This window comes from Carlito syrichta, unplaced genomic scaffold (assembly GCF_000164805.1).
Source record: "Carlito syrichta isolate Samal-C Ts95f unplaced genomic scaffold, Tarsius_syrichta-2.0.1 Scaffold306510, whole genome shotgun sequence".
NCBI lineage: Eukaryota > Metazoa > Chordata > Mammalia > Primates > Tarsiidae > Carlito > Carlito syrichta.
Window position 1 is genome coordinate 307,125 of NW_007250606.1, and position 23,230 is coordinate 330,354.

The following is a 23,230-nucleotide window of genomic DNA, read 5'->3' on the forward strand; positions in this document are numbered from 1 at the left end:
TAGTGTGCGCCTGTAGTTCCAGCTACTTGGAAGGCTGAGGCGGAAGGATCGCCAGAGTCCAGCAGGTCGAGGCTGCGGTAGCCGGGAGCGGCCACTGCACTCCAGTCTGGGCGACAGAGTGAGACTCCAACTCAAAAAAAAAAAAAAAAAGGAAAATGAAAATACAGCAATATTATAATTTGTGGGATACAGTGAAAGTAATATTTAGAGGGAAATTTAGATCTCTAAAATGCTTTACTTAGAAAAAAGAGCAAGATCTAAATGAATGGCTTGAATCCTGACCTAAAGAAACTAGAAGAAGGAGAGTAAATTAATTCCAAGGCAAATAGAAGGAAGAAATAATGAAGACAAGAACCAAGTCAATGAAAGAGAAAAATGGACAGTGATAGAAAAAATTCATTGAAATCAAAACTTGTTATTTGAAGAGATGAATAAAAATTTTAAATCTCTCGATAGATTGGTCAAGCATTTAAAAGAGAAGGCACAAATTACCCATAATGGGAATGAAAGCTGAGGTATTGCTATAGGTCTATGGAAGTGAAAAAGATAAAAGGGAAACATTTGGCAAAACTTAATACCAATAAAGAATTGCACACAACTTAGATGAAGAAGACAAAAATTCCTGAAATACACACATTACCGAAACTAACCACAGAATAAATAGAAAACCTGAATAGCCCTTTATTAATTAAAGGAATAAATTTTGTTTTTAAAAACCTTCCCACAAAGAAAACTTCAGGCCTGCATGGCTTCACTGAACACATCTATCAAACATTTAAGGAAGAAATAATACAAATTCTACACAAACAGTTACAGAAAATAGAGGACACTATCCAACTCATTTCATTAAGCCAATATTATCTTGATTCCAAAATTAAACAGACGTCATAAGAAACTAAAAACCAATATCCCTTATGAATACAGGTGCAATTTTTTTTAACCAAACTGTTAGCAAATAAAATTGAACAATATATAGCAATATATCACCAGGTGGGATTTTCTCCTAGGAATGTGAGGTGTGTTTAATAATGAGAAAAAATTAATCAGTGTAATTCATCATATTAATATAGTAAGAAAGAAAAAAACACATGGTAATTTCAGTTGGTATGCAGTGTGCATTTGACAAAATCCAGTATCCATTTATGATAAAAAACTCTCAGCAAACTAAGCTAAAACTGTAGTGTTGGTTTAACACTTGAATATGAATAAGTGTAATATACTATATTAATAAAAGAAAAGAAGACGACGCAGTCATTTAAATAAAAATATAAAAAAGCATCAGACAAAATTCAGCCTCCCTTCATGATAGAAATTCAGCAAATTAGGAACAAATGGGACTGTCCTAAGCCTGATTAATAAGAGTATCTGAGAAAAACTGATAGCTAACAATATACTTAATGGTGACAGTTTGAATGCTTTGTACTTAAACTCAGGACTAAGACAAAATTGTTTGCTTTCATGTTCCATTTAACACTGTACTGGATGTTTTAGCCAGGTGATTTTGTCAAGGAGAAAATAAACAATAGTAATACAGATAAAAAGGGAAAAAATAAAACTGTCTTTGTTTGCAGACAACATAGTTGTGTATATAGAAAGCCCTAAGGAATCTACAAAAAAACTACTGGAACTAATAAGTGAATTTAGCAAGGCCACTAAATACAGCTAGTGTATCAAAATCAGTTATATTTCCATATCGTATCAATGAGCAATTGGAAAATAAAAATTTTTTGGTTATAATAGCATAAAAATTAAATACTTAGAAATAAATGTAGCAAGATTTGCAAGAAATATACACTGAAATGATAAAACATTGCTGAGGGAAGTGAAGAATAGTAAAAATCAATGAATACATATGCCGTGTTCATTGACTAGAAGACTCAGTGTTATTAGAGTGTTATTTCTCTCCAAAATTGATCAGATTTGGCACAATCACAATAAAAATCCCAGCATGTTTTTGGAGAAATTGATAAGCTGATTCCCATATTTATATGGAAAGTTAAGGCACATAGAAAAGCCAAAGCAATTTTTTAAAAAAGAACAAGATTGGAAGGCTTATGTTGCCTAATGTCAAGATTTGCTATACAGTTATAATAATCAAGACAGTGGTTTTGGCATGAAAATGGATGTATTGTTCAGTGTAATAGTGAGTATAAACATATGTTTATGTGTGTGTGAATATATACACATATTTGGTTAGTGTCTGTTCAATAAAAATGCTAAGGCAATTCAAGGGGAAAAGGTAGTCTTTCAGTATATGGTACTAGAACAACTGATTTGTATGGCACAAAATGAATCCTGTCCTTTACCACACATTATCCAGAAAATTAGTAAGAGCTGAAATTATAAAATTTCTGGAAGAACACATTTTCTCTTGAAACCTTACACACAGATTTCTTGAACAGTACCCAAAAAGCATGAGCCATAAAATAAAGAAAAATGTTGAAATGGACTTCATCAGAAGTTAAAACTTTTGTTCTTTAGGAAACGCAGTTAAGGAAAAGGCAACCCATAGGTTGGGAGTAAATATCTTCAAACATGTATCTGGAAGCAACCTAAATCTCCATTAACAAATGAATAGGTAAATAAATGTGGTATGTACATTCAGTGGAACACTATTCAGCCTTAAAAAACAAGAAAATTCTGCCATATGTGACACTGTGGAGGAAACTTAAGGATATTATGCTAACTGAAATAATCCAGTCACAGAATGACAAATACTGTCTGTTTCCATTTATATGATGTATCTAAAAACAGTCAAGTTTATAGAATAAAAGAGTGAAATTGTGGTTGCTGTGGGGGGAGGGGAGTTGAGGGGGAATGGGAGTTACTAATGAATATGCAGAAAGCTTTTTTTTCTTTTTTTTTGAGTCTGAATCTCACTGTCACCCAGGCTGGGCTGCAGTGGTACACTCAGGCTGCTAGGCTCAGATGATCCTTCTGCCTCAACCTTCCAAGTAGCTGGAAGCACAGGCATGCGCCACCACGCCCAGCTAATTTTTTGATTTTTATTGTAGAGGCAGGATTTTGCCATGTTGTTCAGGCTGGTCTCAAACCCCTGAGCTCAGTCAGTCCTCTCACCTCCAGATCCCAAAGTGCTGGGATGACAGACATGAGCTACCGCGCCTGACCACAAAGCTCTAATCCAGCAAGATGAACAAGCTCTAAAGATCTACTGTATAACATTATGCCTAAAGTGTACAATAATGTGTATGCACTTAAAAATTTAAGAGGGTGGCTCTCATGTTAAATGTTCTTAGCACAATATAAAACAAACATATCTGAAAAAGGCCTGTAATCTATAATATAGAAAAACCTCTTATAACTCAATGACAATATAATAAAAAGCCAATTAAAATGGGCAAAACTTTTAAGCAGACAGTGTCTGTGGACTATCCAGGTGGAAGTGTCTAGCTACCAGCGATATATATTTACATTTACATTTAGTGTTTATAGTTGATAGTACATAGTTAGTTGTGAAAACCATGGATGAAATTGGAAGGGGAAAATAGAGAAGAGAGGGCTGGGTCAATACATTAGGGAATGTCAGTATCAAACCAGAAAATAGTAGAAGGGGAGCCGACGTAAGAGACTGAGAAGGAACAGTCAGAATGATATGAGAAGAACCAGGTAGTTGTATAATGAAAGCTAAATGAGATCAGTGTTTCAAAGAAAATGATCAGTCGTATCAAGTATAGAGGGCTAAAAAAAAAAAAGGATCTTGAAAGGTTGATCGTTTTAGCTAGATTGGTGACTTTTCAACAGCATTTTCAGAGGAATGGGTTTGAAGTGAAGAGACAGAAACCAGATGGTAGGGTTTTGAAGGAAAACAAGGAAAGGGAAGTGGTTTGCTGCAGTGGTTAAGACTGTAGCCTCTGGAACCCGTGATGGAGTTTCATACCTTGCTTTTTACTTACTAGCTGTGTGATCTGTACACAGTATCTTTATTAGTCTACTAAAGTGTCTACTTCTTAGGTGGGTATAGGAATTCAAAGAGTAAATATATGTAACCTACTTAGAACAGTGTCTAGGGCAGAGTAATTGCTTTATAAGTGTTGTTACAGATTATTCTCTTGAAAAGTTCTACTGAAAAGGGGGAAAAAGTGTGTTTTGCTTTGCTGGAGAAGAGAGGGAGAGTCAAGGGGAGGAGTTTAAAAACATATTTATATACAAGGAAAAACCTAGGTCAAAAAAAGAAAAAAGCAGTGGAAACAATAGTGCAAGTTTCAGAGGAGGTTGGAGGGAGCTGGACAAGGGGGTTTGGCCTCAAAGAGGAGGAGGACTACTAATCACTAGGTTAGGGGTAAAGATGGGTTCTGATAAATGTCAGGATGTTAGGAGTGGTCTGATGGCTTTGATTTTGGTCAATTTAAGTAAAAAGTAAAGTAGTATAAGGAAATGAGGGGTGGAAGGAGTTGGTGGATTGGGTTGGAGGGGAGTTAATGAAGAATGGTGAGTATTTGGTATACCCAAGGGAAATGGGAGAAATTTGACCATGGAAAAATTAAAGAGTAAAAAGTCTTGTGCTTTGGAAACTATCACCTATGAAATAATTTGGAACAACCTGAAGTCTTGCAAAACCATTCTTGGAACCATTCTCATTGAATTAACCATCTTAACTCAAAAGAGGAAAGAATGTAATAAGAGTCAAACAAAATTTTTAACAATCTAAAAACATAAATTTTTAGATCTATGATTAAAAGACCTTTCTAATTCTTTGTTTATTTCACTAATATGGTACTTTGGCATTTTAACAAGAGATAAAAATTATTATAATTGCTTACCCTGCCTAAGGAACTCTGACTTTTAAATGTAGTAAATACTTTAGAAATTGTTAACAAGGAGAACTTTTTGAATTTTATAGTTTGGGTAATCCAAGTTTGTGGTAAGCAACAGTAAAACCTTTTTCTTTTTATTTCAACAGTGACCCTTATGTGAGAGTGACATTATATGACCCAATGAGTGGAGTTCTTACAAGTGTGCAAACAAAAACCATTAAAAAGGTTAGACTTAGCAATATTCAAAAAAAATTTGAAATGTACTTTTATTTTTATATGACTAAATATTTTAAAAAATAAACTATACTTACTGTTTTTTAGACTTTGAATCCAAAGTGGAATGAAGAAATATTGTTCAGAGTAAGTATGCATTTTATTTTATTAAAGTGGAAAAATACATTTTTTTCTCAATAGGTTAGAATTATAAGTTTTCTCTTACAACATTTAAAAATGTATCTTAGAATTTGCCTTGAGTTTTAAAAATTTCAGAAGAATTAAAACTGGATATGACATGATCCTGGAGCCATTTAACTTATCAAAAACGTTAAGTGTAAGTTTATATAGAGAGGTAAAAGACTATTATAAAACTGGAATCATCTTATTTGAATAAAACTGATTTAGAGACTGTATAGTCTTATTCCAATTTAGCAGAGCTCGGTGCTTTCCTTTAAAGATGATGCAATAATTGTGTCCCAATTACTTACTTATTAAAATGACCAGGCAAAAACTGAAGAGAGCCTATGGAGTGAATACATTTCTTTTTATGCATCCTTCATTCACGTTTCTGCCTTTCTATCTCACCTGCCTCACTATACCATAAGAGCAGATGTCAATCTGCAGTTATTTCTGGTTCCTCTGAAGAACCCTCAAACGGACGATATCTCCTTGCACCTATTAATATCCTACCAGCTGTGATAGAGACACAAGTAATTTCCCCTGTCTGCTGGATTAGTCCCACTTTTAAAATGTTTTTCCTTGATCCCATATTCTTCTTGAACTGTTGACTCATTTTTCTGTTCACCTCAGTACTCAACATTCTTGAAAGAGTCGTCTGCCCTCGTCATTTCTGCTTCTTCAATACACTTGTTAACCCACTCTAATCTAACTTATTCAATGAATATCATGCAAATGAATCTGGTCTTATTGAGGTCACTGGTGACTTTCATGTTGCTAGGTTTATCTAATCTCATCTATTCATGCTCTTAGCAGCATCTGACATAACTGATTATTTCTGAAATGCCAGCCTCTCTGGAGGCTTCTGTAGTGCCATGCTTGATTTTCGTCAGGAAAACAGAAATTACTCTTCTGTACTTCACAATTCAAGGTTTCTTGTTTGTTTTGTTTTGCTTAATTTTTTTTTTTTTTTTTTTTTGAGTTAGAGTCTCTCTGTCTCCCAGACTAGAGTGCAGTGGCACGCTCATGGCCACCACAGCCTTGACCTGCTGGGCTCAGGCGATCCTTCTGCCTCAGCCTTCCAAGTAGCTGGAACTACAGGCGTGCACCACTGAGCCTAGCTAATTTTTTGGTTTGTTGTAGAGACGAGGTCTCACCAAGTTGCTCAGGCTGGTCCTGAACTGCTGGGCTCAGGCAGTCCTCTCATCTCTGCCTTCCAAAGTGCTGAGATTACAGGCATAAGCCCCCTCGCCTGGCTAAATTGTGAGCCACCACACCCAATGATATTTTGCTTAATATTAAGTGAATTAGAAGGGAAGAAATTCCTGAAGCAAAGGTCAAAGAAGTTGTTGCTGAAGATCCAGCTAACAGCACACTTATTAGGCTGCCTCTGGATTTTTTGTGTAGAGAAAGATTTCCCCCGCTCTAGTGTGGCATCAAAACAGCATTCTAAACAGCATTCTAAACCAATTTTGAAAATTTTAGATTCTTGAGGAAATAAGTATTGAGTCAATTGGATAGTCATTTGGAGAAAAGTGAAGCTAAATTTCTGTTTTTACTCTCTAACCAGAGTAAATTCCAGATTTGATAATGTCTTATTTTGATTGCTTCTTTGGCACAAGTGTTGCTTAGGGGAGTTTTAAAATTCCCAAGTTGTTGAGATTTTTATTTATACTTTTATTATTGCTTTACTTATTTTATTACATTTTTCTCAGAAAATATATTTTCAATGTACTGAAGTTTTCTTTTTACCTCTTACGCTTTTTTTCTAATATCATTGGCTCACCTATATCAAATAATGTTTAGTCATAATAATGATGAATGTATCTGGGCGCGGAGGCTCATGCCTGTAATCCCAGCACCTTGGGAGACCCAAGCTAGAGGATTGCCTAATCTTAGGTGTTTGAAACTAGCCTGGGCAACTTTGCAAGACTTCATCTCTACAATAAATCAAGAAAAATTAGCTAGGCGTGGTAGTGCGCGCCTGTAGTTCCAGCTACTTGGAAGGCTGAGGAAGAAGGATCACCCGAGCCCAGCAGGTCAAGGCTGCAGTAGCCGTGAGCATGCTACTGTACTCCAGCCTAGGCAACAGAGTGAGACTCCAACTCATAATAATAGTAATGATGATGATGATGGATGGATATTTACCTTTTTTTCTATTTTAGTGGGAATTCATTAGTATGTCTCCATTAAACATGGATAGCTTATTATTTATCATATTAAAGAAGTATTCCGCTATTGCTATTTTTTTCAAGATTAAAAAAAAAATTGACGCTTCCAATTTTAGCCGTGATGCAGTAGTAGTGTATTGGGCTTAACCTGAGGATGTAAATAACTATAAAACTGGAGGTTTGGGGAAATGGTAAGATGTTGGACAAAGGATACAAAATTTAAGTTGTGAGATGAATAAGTTGTGAGACTAATGTACAACATGGTTACTATAGTTAATAATATGGTATTGTTTACTTGAAATTTACAAGAGAGTTAATATGGATTTTAAGTATCCTCACTATATACACACGTACACACAAAATGGTAACTGTGATGATAGATATATTAATTTATTTGAGGTGATCATTTCACAAAGTATACAAATAGCAAATCATGTGTACACCTTATATATATACAGTTTTTATTTGTCAATTATACCTCAAGAAACCTGGAAGAAAAAAAAGAAATCTACTTAGATATAATGAAGTAGGTAATTTAAGGTTAAAAAGATGTGGAAAAGACATACCATACAAAAAGTAATAAAAATAATTTGAAGTAGCTGTATTAATGTCAGACAAAGTAAACCTTAGAAGAAAATTACCAGTGGTAGAGGTACATTATATAATGATATAAAGGGTCAATTCGTGAAGAAGCTGTAATAACTCTGTGTATACACCTAACAACAAAGCTTCAAAATGTCCAAAGCAATACATGATAGAACTGAAAGGACAAACAGGCAAATCCATTATTATACATGGAGAATTCAGCACTCTTCTCTTTCTCAGTAATTGGTGGAACAAGTATACCAAAACATTTAGTAAAGATATAGAGTCCTGGTCAGGCACAGTGGTTCGAGCCTTTAATCCCATCACTTTGGGAGGCCGAGGTGAGTGGATTGCCTCAGCCCACGGTTTCAGAACAGCCTGGGAACTTGGTGAGACCACATCTCTACAATAAAAATAAAAAAATTAGCCAGGTGTGGTAGTGCATGCCTGTAGTTTCGGCTACTTGGAAGGCTGAGGCGGAAAGATCGCTTGAGGCCAGTGAATCAATGCTGGGGTGGCCATGAGCATGCCACTGCACTCCAGCCTGGTTGGTGGGGTGAGACTCCAACTCAAAAAAAAAGGAAGAAAGAAAGATATAGAGTCCTGAATAACATTACAAAATCAGTTTTATCTAATTGATATCTATAGACTCAACAGACATAGTCTTTTCAAGTACACATGGAATATTTACTTAGTAATCTGTGCTAAAACCCAAACCTTAACAATTTTAAAGAATAGAAATCATGTAAATTATGGTCTCTGACTATAATGGCATTAAAGTAGGAATCAATAACAGAAAGGTATCTGGAGAATCTCCAAATAGTTAGAAGTTAAACACGTCTAAATAGTTCATAAGCAGTCAAATAAAACATTTTAAGGGAAATTAGAAAATATTGTAATGGATTGAAGTAATAATACAACATCAAAATATATAGGTTGCAACTAACATAATAATTAGAGGAAAATATATAGCAATTGATGCTTATATTAGAAAAGAAGAAAAATCTTGAATCATTAAGCTTCTACCTTGAGAAGCTAGCAATAGCATATTGCAGAACCTACAGATGTTAAAGGATAATAAGCGATACTATGAAAAGTTTTGTGCCCATAAATTCAATAAATTAGATGACATGGATCAACCTCTCTAAAGACATGCTACCAGAACTCACTTAAGAAGAAATAGATGACCTGAATAGTCTATAATTCAATAGAAATTGAATTTGAAGTTAAAAATTTTCCAATGAAGAAAACTTAAGACCCTGAGTTCAGCTGTTGAATTCTATTACACATTTAAGGAATATATAATTCCAATTCTATACAATGTCCTCCCAAAAATAGAAGAGGAGGAAACATTTATTAATGAGGCCAGCATTGTCCTCATATCAAAACCAGATAGAGACTTTATAAGAAAATAAAACTGCAGATCATTAACTTTCATGACCATAACTACTTTTTGGAAAGTTCACTAAATTGGGCCTCTTTCATTACGGAAGGGCCAATGATTTGTCTTTACAAGGATAGACACCTCTTTTGGGTACGTGTTTGCCTTTCCTGCCTACAGAACCTCAGTCAACACGACTATCTGGGTGCTTAAAGATTGCGTAATCAGTGGGAGTAGAAATTCATGCAATAATTTGACCTTCCAAGGGATAAAGTTCATAGAGGAGGAGTTGCACAAGTGAGCCCGTGACCATGGAATCCATTAGTCATATCACCATCACACCATCCAGGAGCAAGTAGCCTCGTAGAACACTGGAGTGGCCTACTAAAGACACAACTAAAGTACCAGCTTGGAGGCAGTACTCTGCAAAGATGGGGTGTCCTTCTTTGGGATGCAGTTTGTTCATTGAATCAGAGCCCTCAATATGAGGCTGTGTTCCCAACAGGAAGCATACATGGGTCCAGGAACAAAGAAATAGAAGTAAGAGTGGCCCAACTTGATCTTTCTCTGATTCACTGGAGGACTTTATACTTCTCATCACTGCAACTCTGGGCTCTATGGAGTTAGAGGTTGAAGTATCCAAAGGAAGCACATGTTTTTTCAGGGCACACAGCAAGGGTTCTGTGGAACTAGAGTGGCTGCTAGACCATTCTTGTTTTCTTGCATCCAAGAACCAACAGACAGTTGGGTCTATTACTTGGTTGAGTTTGCTTTTATAGTCATTCTCCAGTGTCTGCAGGGACCAGACTGAAGATTTAATGGATGTATTCTAGGAACCACCCTTTTATTCTGTAGGTCTTTGGTGGTGGCACTAATATCTGACATTCCCAGTAGGTTGCAATATTTTTGTTTATTTTTTAAATAGCTTTATTGAGGTATGATTCACATAGCATATAATTCACCAACTTGAAGTGCACGATTCAGTGGTTTTTAATATAATCACAGTTGTGCAACCACCACCAAAATCAATTTTGGAACATTTTCCTCACTCCATGAGGAAACCCCATACACAATAGCTATCACCCCCCATTTTCCCTCAATTCCTGCCCCCCCCCCCCCCAACTGCCCATCTACTTTTTGTCTTTTAGATTTGCCTGTTCTGGATATTTCATCTAAGTTGTGTCATACCATATGTGTTCCTTTGTGTCTGGCTTCTTTCACTTTGTATAATGTTTTTAAGGTTCAACCATGTAACATGTGTGAGGAGGGACTTAACCCGGAATTTGGGCATTCATTCTTACATGCTTAAACTTCAGTCACCTTCAAAGTGCTCTCCATTTGTTGCAATACACCTGTAGAGATGCTGTTTCCACTGCTGAAAACATTTTTTGAACTCATCAATTTTGATTCCTTTTAGTGCTTCTGCCGTTTTTTGTTTCACCTCTTCCACATTGGCAAAATGTCAGTTTTCATCCGGGGAAACAAAACAAAATGTCTCAGGGCAAGATAGGGTGAATAGGAAGGGTGGAGCACAGGGGTCATGCCCTTTTTGGTCAAAAACTGCTGAACTCTCTGTGAAGTGTGGGCAGGTGCACTCATACATCACCCATCCTAAAATGAGCAAACATTGATAAGTCTCCAAAAAAAATTCACTGAAGCCAAACGCAGCCTCTCACAACGATGCTGGCTGGTACACTGATGCTGATAGGGTTCTAGAACACTTACTTAGTGGGGGAAGCCTGTATTTCAAATGGGTTGCTCTCTAAAAGATAATTTCGGGTTTTTTGGGTCCCCCCCCTGTATGAATTCAGGTTGAGTGTCCTCTATCTCAGTGAACCCCAACCTTTTTGGCATCAGGGATCAGTTTTGTGGAAGACAATTTTTGCACGGATCAGGGGAGGGATGATTTTAGGATGATTCAAACACATAACATTTATTGTGCATTCTATTATTATTACGTTGTAGTATATAATGAAATAATTATACAACTCACCATTTTAAAACAAGGAGGCACAGATGAAAGTGGTAAATAAAATAATGGGCAGGACATTCATGGACTAAGATAAGTATTGGATTCTGACTTAAACCCTGCCACCAGGTGCAGCTGTACAATTGAAGTATGTCAATTCACTTGCCTCTCACTGATAGGTCTTTGATATGAGTCTGCAAGTGATTGATTAATTATGTTCTCTGTGCAGTCAAATCTTACTGCTAATGTTAATCTGTATTTGCAGCCACTCTCCAGCACTAGCATTACCACCACAGCTTCACCTCAGATCATTGGGCATTAGATTCTCATAAGGAGCGCACAAATAGATCCTTTGCATGTGCAGTTCACAATAGGGTTTGTGCTCCTATGAGAATCTAATGCTGCTGCTGATCTGAAAGGAGGTGGAGTTCAGCTAGTAATGCAAATGATGCGGAGCCACTGTAAATAGAGATGAAGCTTTGTTAGCCCACTGCTCACCTCCTGCTGTGCGGCCCAGTTCCTAACAGGCCATGTACCCCAGGGGCACCCTGCCCTATCTGAAATGCTTGGTACTAGATGTGTTTTACATTTTGGATTTTTCCAGTTTTTGTAATAGTTGCATTATACTTACTGGTTGAGCACCTCAAATCTAAGAATCTGAGCTCTGAAATGCTCCAATGAGTATTTCTTTTGTCCAGTTGGCACTCAAAAAGTTTCAGAGAAGGGGCTTCAAGATGACTGACTAGAGGCATCTGTTATTCATCTCCACAGAGGAAAACCAAAATAGCAAGTAGATAATCATACTTCAATTAGATTACCTAAAGAGAATTCTGAAATTCAACAGAGAAGTGACAATAAACATCTAAGAAAATAAGAAGAAGTAAGTTAGCCTGCTTAGCCAGGATTGTCTGGGAGCCTAGAGAGATTCCTCAGTGGAAGAGTAAGTGACCCCAGTGGTACAAATTCCCATTGAGGACTCCTGTAATCTTAGCGACAGGAGAACACCTCAACCCTTGCACACCCTGAGACTAACCTAGTGAGCTTCTTGGAGACCACATGACAACATTACTCCAGAGAGAATTATGTCAGGTTCCACACTGCTCCTGCATCCCTGGGACCTAAGCATCCCAGGGCTCAACAGCACCTGTATCTCCACCTCTCTAGAGCCCCACTAACATCCCCCACATGCAGCTGGGCACAACTGCTGGCTGCTGCCACCAGGGCCAAAGCACAAACCATTGGCAGTGACCCTGTCACCCCCTACTGAAGAATGCTCTGAAGAAAAGCTACTCCACTTATAGTCACCACTTAGAACCAAGTCACATGCTCCCCAACTGCCTGTTTATGGCTGCTGACACTAAAACAATCCTGCCTTCCCTAGGAGCAGGACTGCAGCATAGCCACTGCCCTCCCAGGTTCCACCCTCCCCCAATACCCAGGCATGCCATTTGGGGGCCTAGAGTTCATTCTACTCCATCCACCACTGTTAGCACCTGAACATTCCTACCAAGGGACTTGAGAACAGCCCCATCAAACCAGCTACTCCCACCACAGCTGGCATACACTTGCATCTGCCAACTGCAGCCTGGGGACTGGTCCACTCACCCTATTGCAGCCACTTCCAACACCAGTGTGGACCACTTGGGAAACAGGGTTGTCCCACCACTGTTACTGCCATCACCCACACCATACTTGCTTCCTAGACCTGAGGACCCATTCACCCACCCAGTCCACTGCTGTTTCTGCCGGTACATGAGCAAGCCACCTGGAAGCCCAAGAATTGGCATGTCTAGACCTGCTAGCACTGATGCCAGTGTATGCTCTCCTGGGGCCCTAAAATAGGCATGTTTGACCTGCCACTGCAACCACTGAGGCCTGAGGACTGACAGTCTCTTCTCCAGGAAAACGTCATCACAGCCTTCACTCACAATCACCCTAAACTACTGAGAAATTACAGACTACTGATGGTGTTTAGAGCTGAAGAAATCATACAGAGACTACACTACTACACACATTCAGAATCAAAGCCAAAGTGCAATCAACCAACACCATAAGATATATCTTTAGGAAAAAGTCTTCCCCATGAAAACAAATTTTAAAGATTGGAAGAAGTGACTGTTACACCAGATGCACAGATATTAATGTGAAGATACAAGAAACATGAAAAAGCAAGGAAATTTGACACTTTCAAAGGAATAGAAATTCTCCAGAAACAGATTCTAATGAAAAATTTATAAAATCTCAAATAAAGCATTCAAAATAATGATCTTAGAAAAGTTCAGTGACTCACAAAGAGTATTTAGATAAACAATACAAATAAATCAGAAAAACAATTCAGGATATGAATGAGAAATTTACCAAATAGATAGATGGTATAAAAAAGAACCAAACAAATTCTGGAACTGAAGAATTCAATGAATAAAATGCAAAATACTTTTGAAAGTTTCAAAAGTAGACTAGATTAAGTAGAAGAATTTCAAAACTTGAAGACTAGTCTTTTGAAATAACCTAGACAGACAAAAATGAAGACAAAAGAAAAAGAATGTACAAAGCCTACACAATATATAGGACACCATAAAAGTGACTAAATGTCCAAAGTTTTGTGTTCTAGAAGGTGAAGTGAAAACAAAATGGATAGAAAACCTATTTAACAAAATAATAGCTGAAAACTTCCCAAGTCTAGCAAGAGATTTAGACATCTAGATACAGGAATCTTAAATATTTCCAAACAGATGCAATTCAAAAAGTTCTTCTCCACGGCACGTCATAATCAAACTGTCAAAAGTCAAAGAAGGATAATTCTAAAAACAAAGAAAAAGTGTCAAGTTTGAGGTAACCCCCATCAGAGTGACACTTTATTTTTCAATATAAACCTTATAATCGGGAGAGAATGAGATGAGATAGTTAAAGTGCTGAAAGGAAAAAGCAGAAACAAACAAAAAAACCTACCCACCAAGAAAACTATGCCCAGAAAGTTATCCTTTTTAAGAGAAGGATAAAGTATTTCCCAGACAAGCAAAAACTAAGGGAATTTACCACCACTAGATTGAACCTATAAGAAAATGCTTATGGATGTCCTATATGTGGAAGTGAAGAATAATATTTACCATCAAGAAAACACCTGAAAGTATAAAACCCACTGGTAGAGCAAATACACAAATGATGAAGAGGAAAGATTCAAATGTTACCACTGCAGAAAACCACCAAACCACGATGATAAACAATAAGAAAGAAAGAAAGAAAAAGGAACAAAGTCTATACAAAACAACTGGAAATCAGTTAACAAAATGACAGGAATAAACCCTCACATATCAATAATAACTTTGAACACATATGGATTAAGCTTTCCACTTAAAGGATACTGACTGAATGAATGGGTTCAAAAAGACCCAACTATATGTATGTTGCCTGCAGGAAACTCATTTCACAAATAAAGGCACATAGGCTGAAAGTGAAGTATTGGAAAAAGATATTCCTCACTTGTCTGTAATAATCTTGAATGTAAACAGATTGAATTATCCAATTAAAAGATATAGACTGGCTGAAGAAATAAAACAAGACCTAACTCTATATATGCTGCCACAAGAAATTCACTTCACCTGCAAAGACACACATGGACTAAAAGTGAAAGATTGGAAAAAGATGTTCCTTACAAACAAACCAAATCCAGCAGGAGTAGCTATACTTTTTTCAGAAAAACCAGATGAAGTCATGTCCTTTGCAGCAACATAGATGCAGGTGGACATCCTCATCCTAAGTGAACTAGCACAGAAACAAAACCCAAATACCACATGTTCTCCCTCATAAGTGGGCACTAAACATTGGGCTTGAAGGTGGGAACAACAGATGCTAGGCACTGCTAAAGGGTGGGAGACATAGGAAGGGGATGTAAGGGGCACACAACCACCAATTGGGTACCATGTCCACTACTAGGAGAGGAGAAGACTCGCTAGAAGCCCAAACCTCACTTTCATGCAATTTATTTATGTAGCAAATCCTCACACGTACTCCATGACTCTAAAATAAGAATAATTTTTAGAAAGACTAAGTTAAAAACTGTAAAACAAGCCAAAAAGGGCATTATATAATGATCAAGGGATCAATTCCACAAAACGATATAACAATTATAAATACAGAGGGTGCCAAAAAAAGTATACACAATTAAAATTAAAATACTCAATATATACCTGCCTGTTGCATGATGATGCTAGCATTCATTTGATTAAAGCCATCTTTTGAGCAAACATCATACTACACATTGTTTCCATAATTCAATTCAACTTTGAAAAGTAATACACAGATAACATCACTTGAAATGTGTATACATTTTTTGGCACCCCCAGTATGTAAGCACCTAACACTGGGAACATCCAGCTATATAAAGCAAATATTAGTAGATCTAAAGGGAGAGATAAGACTCCAATAAAATAATAGTTGTGGGCTTCAACATCCCACTGTCAGGATTAGACAGATCGTTCGGATAAAATCAACAAGGAAACATCTAACTTAAACTGTACTTTAGACCAAATGGACCTAACCAACATACAGTGTATTTTTAAAAAATTTTTATTGTAAAGATGTGGGGTACAATTCAGGGTAAGGTATACAAACATTGATCATGCAGGTACCCCTGTTAATGAGGTATGCTCCTCCCTCCCCTAGTACAGTGTATTTCACTCAACAGCTTCAGAACACACATTCTTTTCATTAGCATGGAACATTTTACAGGATTGACCATATATTAGGCCATAGAACAAGTCTCAAAGCTTTTTGAAATTCATAATCATACCCAGTATTTTTTCTGACCACAGTGAAATAAAACTAGAAATCAGTAAGAGGAACATTTAAAACCATACAAATATATGGAAATTAAATGACATGCTCTGGAAGACCAATGAGTAAGTGAAGGAAATTTTAAAATTCTTTGAAACAAATGAAAATTTTGAAGCACAACATACCAGTACTCATTGGATAGAGTAAAAGAAGCACAGTATTAAGAAGCAAATTTATAGCAATAAATGCCTGTGTCAGAAAAGTGGATTTCAAATAAACAACATAATGATGCATAGAAAAGCAGGAATAAGCCAAACCTAAAATTAGTAGAAGAAAAGAAATAACAGCATGCCTCATCAACAAGGGTACCTGCAAAATGAACATTTGTATAACTAATCCTGAATTGTACCCCACATCTCTAAAACAAAAAATTTCTAAAAAGAAATAATAAAGATCAGAGCACAAATAAATTGAGACTACAAACACAGTACAAAATATCAACATAAAAAGTTGTTCTTTTTAAAGATAAAATTGAAAGACCATTAGCTAGACTAAAAAAAAATAGGTCACAAATAAATAAAATCAGAAATGTAAAAGGAGATATTATGACTGATACTACAAAAATACAAAGGATCATTAAAGGCTATTATGAACACCTGTATACCAACACATTGGAAAACCTAGAGGAAATGGATAAATTCCTGGATATATAGAACCTTCCAAGATTGAACCAAGAAGAAACAGGAAACTTGAATAGACTTGAACAAGCAATGATACTGAATCAGTAATAAAAATCTCCCAATAAAGAAAAGCCCAGGACTGAATGGCTTCATTGCTGAATTTTACCAGAATCTTAAAGAGGAATTATTACCAATTCTTCTCGGATTATTCCAAAAATTTGAAAGGAGGGGAATTTTTTCAAACTCATTCTATGAGACCAGCTTTACCCTGACAGCAAAACCAGATAAAGGTGTAGCAAGAAAAAGCTACCGGCCAGTATTCCTAATGAACATAGATGCAAAAATCCTCAACAACATACTAGCAAACCAAATTCAACAGCACATCAAAAAGATACAACATGGCCAAGTGGGATTTATCCCAGGGATGCAAGGATATTTAAGCATAAGCAAATCAATAAATGTGATACATCATATTAATAGAATGAAGAACAATACCATATGATTATTTTAGTAGATGCAGAAAAAAGCATTTGATAAAATCCAGCATCCCATAATGATCAAAAACTCTCAACAAATTAGGTATAGAAGGATTGTACCTCAACACAATTAAGGTTATTTATGACAACCCCACAGCTGAAATCATAGTGAACAGGGAAAGCTAAAGCTTTTCTTCCAAGAACTGGAAGAAGACAAGGATACTTATGCTCACCACTTGTATCAACATAGTCCTGGAAGTCCTAGTTAGAGCATTTAGGCAAGAGAACGAAATAAAGGCATCCAAATTGGAAAGGAGGAAATCAAGTAGTCTCTGTTTGCAGAGCACATGGTCATATATATCGAAAAACCTAAAACACTCACTAAAAACTTTAGAACTGATAAAAGAAATTTAGTAAAGTTGCAGTATACAAAATGGGTGTACAAAAATGAGTAGTATTTCTATACAATAATAATGAACTAACTGAAAAAGAAATCAAGAAAGCAATCTCATTAACAATAGCTACAAAAAAAATTCAAATACCTACGAGTAAATTTAAGCAGAGAGGTGAAAGATATATTCAAGGAAAACTATAAAAACATGAAAGAAGTTGAAAGGGACACAAAAGATGGGAAAATATCTCATGTACACTCCTGGGTATATATCCAAAGGAAAGGAAATCAGCATATTGAGCAAATAACTGCACTCCCATGTTTACTGCAGCACTATTCACAATAGCCAAAATATTGAATCAACTTAAGTGTACAAGCAGGGACTCAAAAACCAGAATTTATTTATTAAAAAATTGAGGATTTATTCTTACATGTTTAAACTTCAGTTACCCTCAGGGCACTCTTCACTTGATGCAATACACCTATCAAGATGCTTTTTCCACTACACAAAACAATTTTTGAACTGTCGATTTTGATGCCTTTTAGTGCTTCTGTCTCTCTTTGTTTCACCTCTTTCACACAGGCAAAATGTTTCCTTTTGAGAACTTTTTTCATCCCAAGAAACAAAAAAGTCACTCGAGGTGAGATCAGGGGAATAGGGAGGATGGGGCACGGGGGTCATGCTATTTTTGGTTAAAACTTCAGAACGCTCAGCACAGTTTACATATTATTCATGTAAGTCACCCATCATCAAATGGGCAAACACATTGAAAGAAGCTCCAAGAAAAAGAAATTCACTGAAACTGAACGCAGCCTCTCACAACAACACTAGCTGGTACACTGATGCCGATGGGTTCCTAGAACACTTGAGGGAAGCCTGTACTACAAGGGACCCACCCTTCAAAAACTAATTCTGTTTTTTGGGGGTCCCCCCACATATCAACAGATGAATGGATGAAGAAAACATTGTTTATAGACACAATGGAATAGTATTCATCCATAAAAAGAATGAAATCCTGTTATTTGTAGCAAAACGGATGGAACTGGAGGAACTTTTTTTTTTTTTTGAGTTGGAGCCACACTGGGTCATCCAGGCTGGAGTGCAATGGCACACTCACGGCCACCCCAGCATTGACCCGCCGCTGGGCTTAGGCGATCCTTCTCAGCCTTCCAAGTAGCCAGAACTATAAGCACATGCTACCACGCCTGGCTAATTTTGATTTATTGTAGAGATGAGGTCTTGCCATGTTGCCTGGGCTGGTCTGGAACCCTCAGGCTCAGGCAGTACACTCGCCTCGACCTCCCAAAGTGCTTGGATTACAGGCTGAGCCACTGAGCCCGGCCAGGACCATTGTTAATTGAAGTAAGCCAGCAACAGAAAGACAAATACTGCATGTTTTCTCACGTATATGTAGAAGCTAAAAAAGTTGATCTCACAGAAATAGTAAACAGAATAGTGGTTAGTAGGGCCTTGGAATGGAAGAGGAGAGTTAGAATTTGGTTAAAGGATACAAAATTATAGCTATATATGAGGAATAAGTTCTAGTTCTATGGTACTGTAGGATGACTATAGTTAATAATACTTTATTGTATATATTCAGAAAGCTAAAAGAGGATTTTGAGTGTTCCCAATACAAAGAAATGATTAAGGTGATGGGTATGATATTACCTTGATTTGATCACTACACATTTTATTTTTTGAGTATCACTATGTACACCATAAATATGTACAATTATGTGTCAAATATATATGTATTTTTAAAAAATAAATACCTTTTAAAAAGAATTAGGGAAATGATGACTGGGTGGATCTACAGAACCAGTATTCTCATTATCAGCTGGACTTTAGCTATAGGACTCCATTTATTATCTGGTCTCAAGTCTTTGCTCTAGAGGGGAGCCATGATGATGTTTTAAGTCTCTGGATATCAACACAGATCTTGTTTTCAACATTCCTCAATAAGTTGAGTATTTATTTCCCCCAATGCACAGTTACCAAATAAAAAGCCAACAGTTTTTTTGGAGAAGCAAGGGGAAAGTCTCATTACAGTATACATTTCCTGCTGTAATCCAGAGTCCTTCCTCCTAGGAACAAAGCCATTTCTTCTCAATCAATGAGCTTTGGATCTCAGAAGGTTGGGGAACAGAGGAAACAAGGGATCATTTTTTGGTGATGTTGTTGCCCCTCCCACCACCACACTTCTGATGACTAAGGTTAATGTTATATCCTTTGTCCAGCCCATGGAACATAAACATCTGGTAGGTCTTTTGACCTCACATGTTATATTGATTCCAGCATGCTCACTTCCCCTCAGTCTTTTTGTGCCTTCCCCAAGTTTGCCAGGCCAACTTGGGCATTTCCACTTGGTCCAGTGTGGACCATCATTTTTTCAAGTCTCTAGGAGCCATCCTAGAAGCCAGTTTGCTTCATCTCATAGGGTTCTTAACAGGATGTTAAATCCCTTGTCTTTACAAAATGCCTCCAAGTCCATGAATTCTTGCTTATCTAATCTTATGTTTCTGCCCCCTTAGTCAAGCATCCTAGTCCCAGAGGAGACTTGTAATACATGGTAGCTGATTCTTGAAGCTTCTTCAGACTGTAGTCACTTTTATCCTTTATCAAGCCCAGCTGAGTTATGCTAGGATTTTACAAAAGTTATTATCTGGGCAGCCAGGAGAGAAGCGGGGACAACTCCTGAGAGGGGAAGCCCTTTTCATTGTGGGGAGAAGCTGCCGAGTATCATCCTGCATGGGGGACATGCTAGCTCTTATTATAGAGGGATGGGCTACTCTGCAAGCTGTGAGGGTTTAGGGACCTGCAGTGCCAAAATCCTGGATTAAAAAAGAAATCATAAGGGAAATTAGAAAGCATTTTAACTGATTGGTAGTTAAAGCATGACATACCAAAATGTGAGATGAAGCTGATTCAGTGCTCAAAGGAAATTTATAAATTTAAATACGTATATATAAATGAAGAAAGATTTAAAAGCAATGATACACCTGTATTCCTAGCACTTTGTGAGGCAGAGGCGAGAGGATTGCCTGAGCCTAGGAGTTCAAGACCAACCTGGGCAACTTGGCAAGACCGTGTCTGTACAGTAAATCAAAAAATTAGCTAGACTTGGTGTTGTGTGCTTGTGGTTCTAGCTACTTAGAAGGCAGGGCGGAAGGATCACCTCAACCCAGCAGATCAAGGCTATGGTAGCAGTGAACATGCCACTGCAGTCCAGCCTGGGCAACAGAGTAAGACTCTGACTCAAAAATAAAAATAAAATGCAATGATATAAACTTCCATTTTAAGTGTAGAAAATTAGAAGGAAGGAAATAAGAGTGGAATTCAATGAACTAGAAAATTGATAAAAAGTAGAAGAAATAAATGAAACCAAAGGCGATTCTTTGAAAAGATTAATAAAATTGATATACTATAGCTAGCCCATATAAGATAGAGAGAAAGCAAGAACCTAAAGACCAATATTAGGAATGAGAAGAGGGAACCTTATACAGAAAGTAAAATAATAATAATAAGGTAATATTATGAATGACTTTATGCCAATAATTTTAACAACTTAGCTAAAATAGACAAATTATTATAAGCCAAAATATACCCAAACTAATATGAATAGAAATAAAAATATGAATACCTGGTTAGAGGAATTAAAATTTTTTGTAATTTAAACATTATCTCATTATTTTTTATGATCTTGTTCTCCTATTAGAAAGAATGCTTGAAGCCTAGTGTAGTAACATGAGCCCATAGTCCCAGTTACTGGGGAAGCTGGAGGCCAGAAGTTCGAGGCCAGCCGAGGCAGCATAGCAAGACAATATCTCTATTAAAAAAAAAATTGAGGCCACCTAAGTTGTGGCATGGAGGCTCACAACCGTAATCACAGCACTTTGCAAGGCCGAGACAGGAGGATTACTTGAGCCCAGGAGTTTGAGACCAGTCTGGGCAACATTGTGACACCTCGTCTCTACAAAAAAATTTAAAAATTAGCTGGAAATGGGGACCAACGGGAGGCCCAAACTTTACCTGTGTGATGACCACTTGTATACCTAATCTTGAACTGTACCCCACATCTTTAAAATAAAAAAGAAAAGAAAAAAAACTAGATGGGCGTAATGGTGAGTGCTTGTAGTAACAGCTAATATGGAGGCTGAGGCGGAAGAATGGCCTGAGCCAAGGAGGTCAAGGCTGCGGTCAGCCATGATTGTGCCACTGCACTCTAGCCTGGAGGATAGAGTGAAACCCCAACTCAAAAACAAACAAACAAAAAATGTAACTGCTTTATTGAGGCATAGTTGATATACAAAAACTGCACATATTTAATGTATACCATTTGATGAGTTTAGACATATGCATACAACTGTGAAATCTTCACCACAATCAAAGTAATAAATATATCCATCACCTCCAAAAGTTTCCTCCTGTTCCTGCCCCCCCTCCTTTTAGATGAGAACACTTAACTTGAGATCTACCCTGTTAACACATTTCTGGTGTACAATACTGTATTGTTAACTATAGACACTGTCTTATACAGCAGATCTCTAGAATTTATCCTGCTTAACTGAAACTTTTTTTTAAAGTCAGGGTCTTACTCTGTTACCCAGGCTGAAGTGCAGTGGCACGCTTCATAACCACTACAGCCTTGACCTGCTGGGCTCAGATGATCCTTCTGCCTCAGCCTTGCATACTGGAAACACAGGCGCACGCCACCATGCCTGGCTAATTATTATTTTTTTTGTAGAGATGAGGTCTCACAAAGTTGCCCAGGTTGGTCTTGAACCCCTGAGCTCAGGCAGTCCTGTTGCTTCTGCCTCCCAGAATGCTGGGATTACAGACGTGAGCCACTGCATTTGATTGCTTAACTGAAACTGTATACCTATTGAACAACTCTGTTTCACCCTTCCCCCCAACCTCTGGTAACCACCATTCTACTCTGTGCTTCCATGAATTGGACTATTTTAAAAACTTTATATAAGTGGGATTATCAGAAACATGTAAGTGGGACTAACTTATTTCCCATAATATCCTCAAGATTCATTTTTGTTGCTGCAAATGGCAGGACTTCCTTCTTTTTAAGCAAGAGTAATATACCATTTTATGTATATGCCACATTTTCTTAATTTATCCTTCAGTGGACTTTTAGGTTGTTTCATATTTTGGCTACTGTGCATAATGAACATGGGAGTGCAGCTATTTACTAATTATAGTGATTTTATCTCCTTGGGATATACACTCAGAAATGGGATTGCTAGATCATCTGGTGGTTCTGTTTTGTTAATTTTTGAGGACCCTCCCTTCAGTATTCTGTAGAGGTGCCATTTTATATTCCTACCCACAGTGTCCAAGGGTTTCAGTAACCTCACTAAGATTTGTTATCTTTTGTTTTCTTTATAATAGCCTTTGTAACAGGTGTGAGGTAATATATCATTGTGGTTTTGATTTGCAATGCCCCGATGATTTTGTAATTTTGAGCACCTTTTCAGGTATGTGTTGACTATTTGTCTTTTTTGAAGAAATGTCTATTCAAGTCCAGCCCATTTTAAAAATTGGGTCATTAGGTTTTTTTTTTTTTTTTCCTGTTAAGTTTTAGGAGTTTCTTTACATTTTTGAGATTAGCTCCTTATCATATACA

The 23,230-nt window shown here is 37.1% G+C and overlaps 1 protein-coding gene across 1 annotated transcript in view; it reads left to right on the forward strand.

The window, feature by feature from the left end:
• Positions 1-23,230, forward strand: part of NEDD4 (neural precursor cell expressed, developmentally down-regulated 4, E3 ubiquitin protein ligase) — a 139,138-nt gene that overhangs the window by 8,226 nt on the left and 107,682 nt on the right. Inside the window, exons 2-3 of the mRNA XM_008063062.1 lie at positions 4,922-5,000; positions 5,097-5,135. Coding sequence (XP_008061253.1) covers positions 4,956-5,000; positions 5,097-5,135 — 84 coding nt within the window. The 5' untranslated portion in view covers positions 4,922-4,955. The remainder of the gene's footprint in view (positions 1-4,921; positions 5,001-5,096; positions 5,136-23,230) is intronic.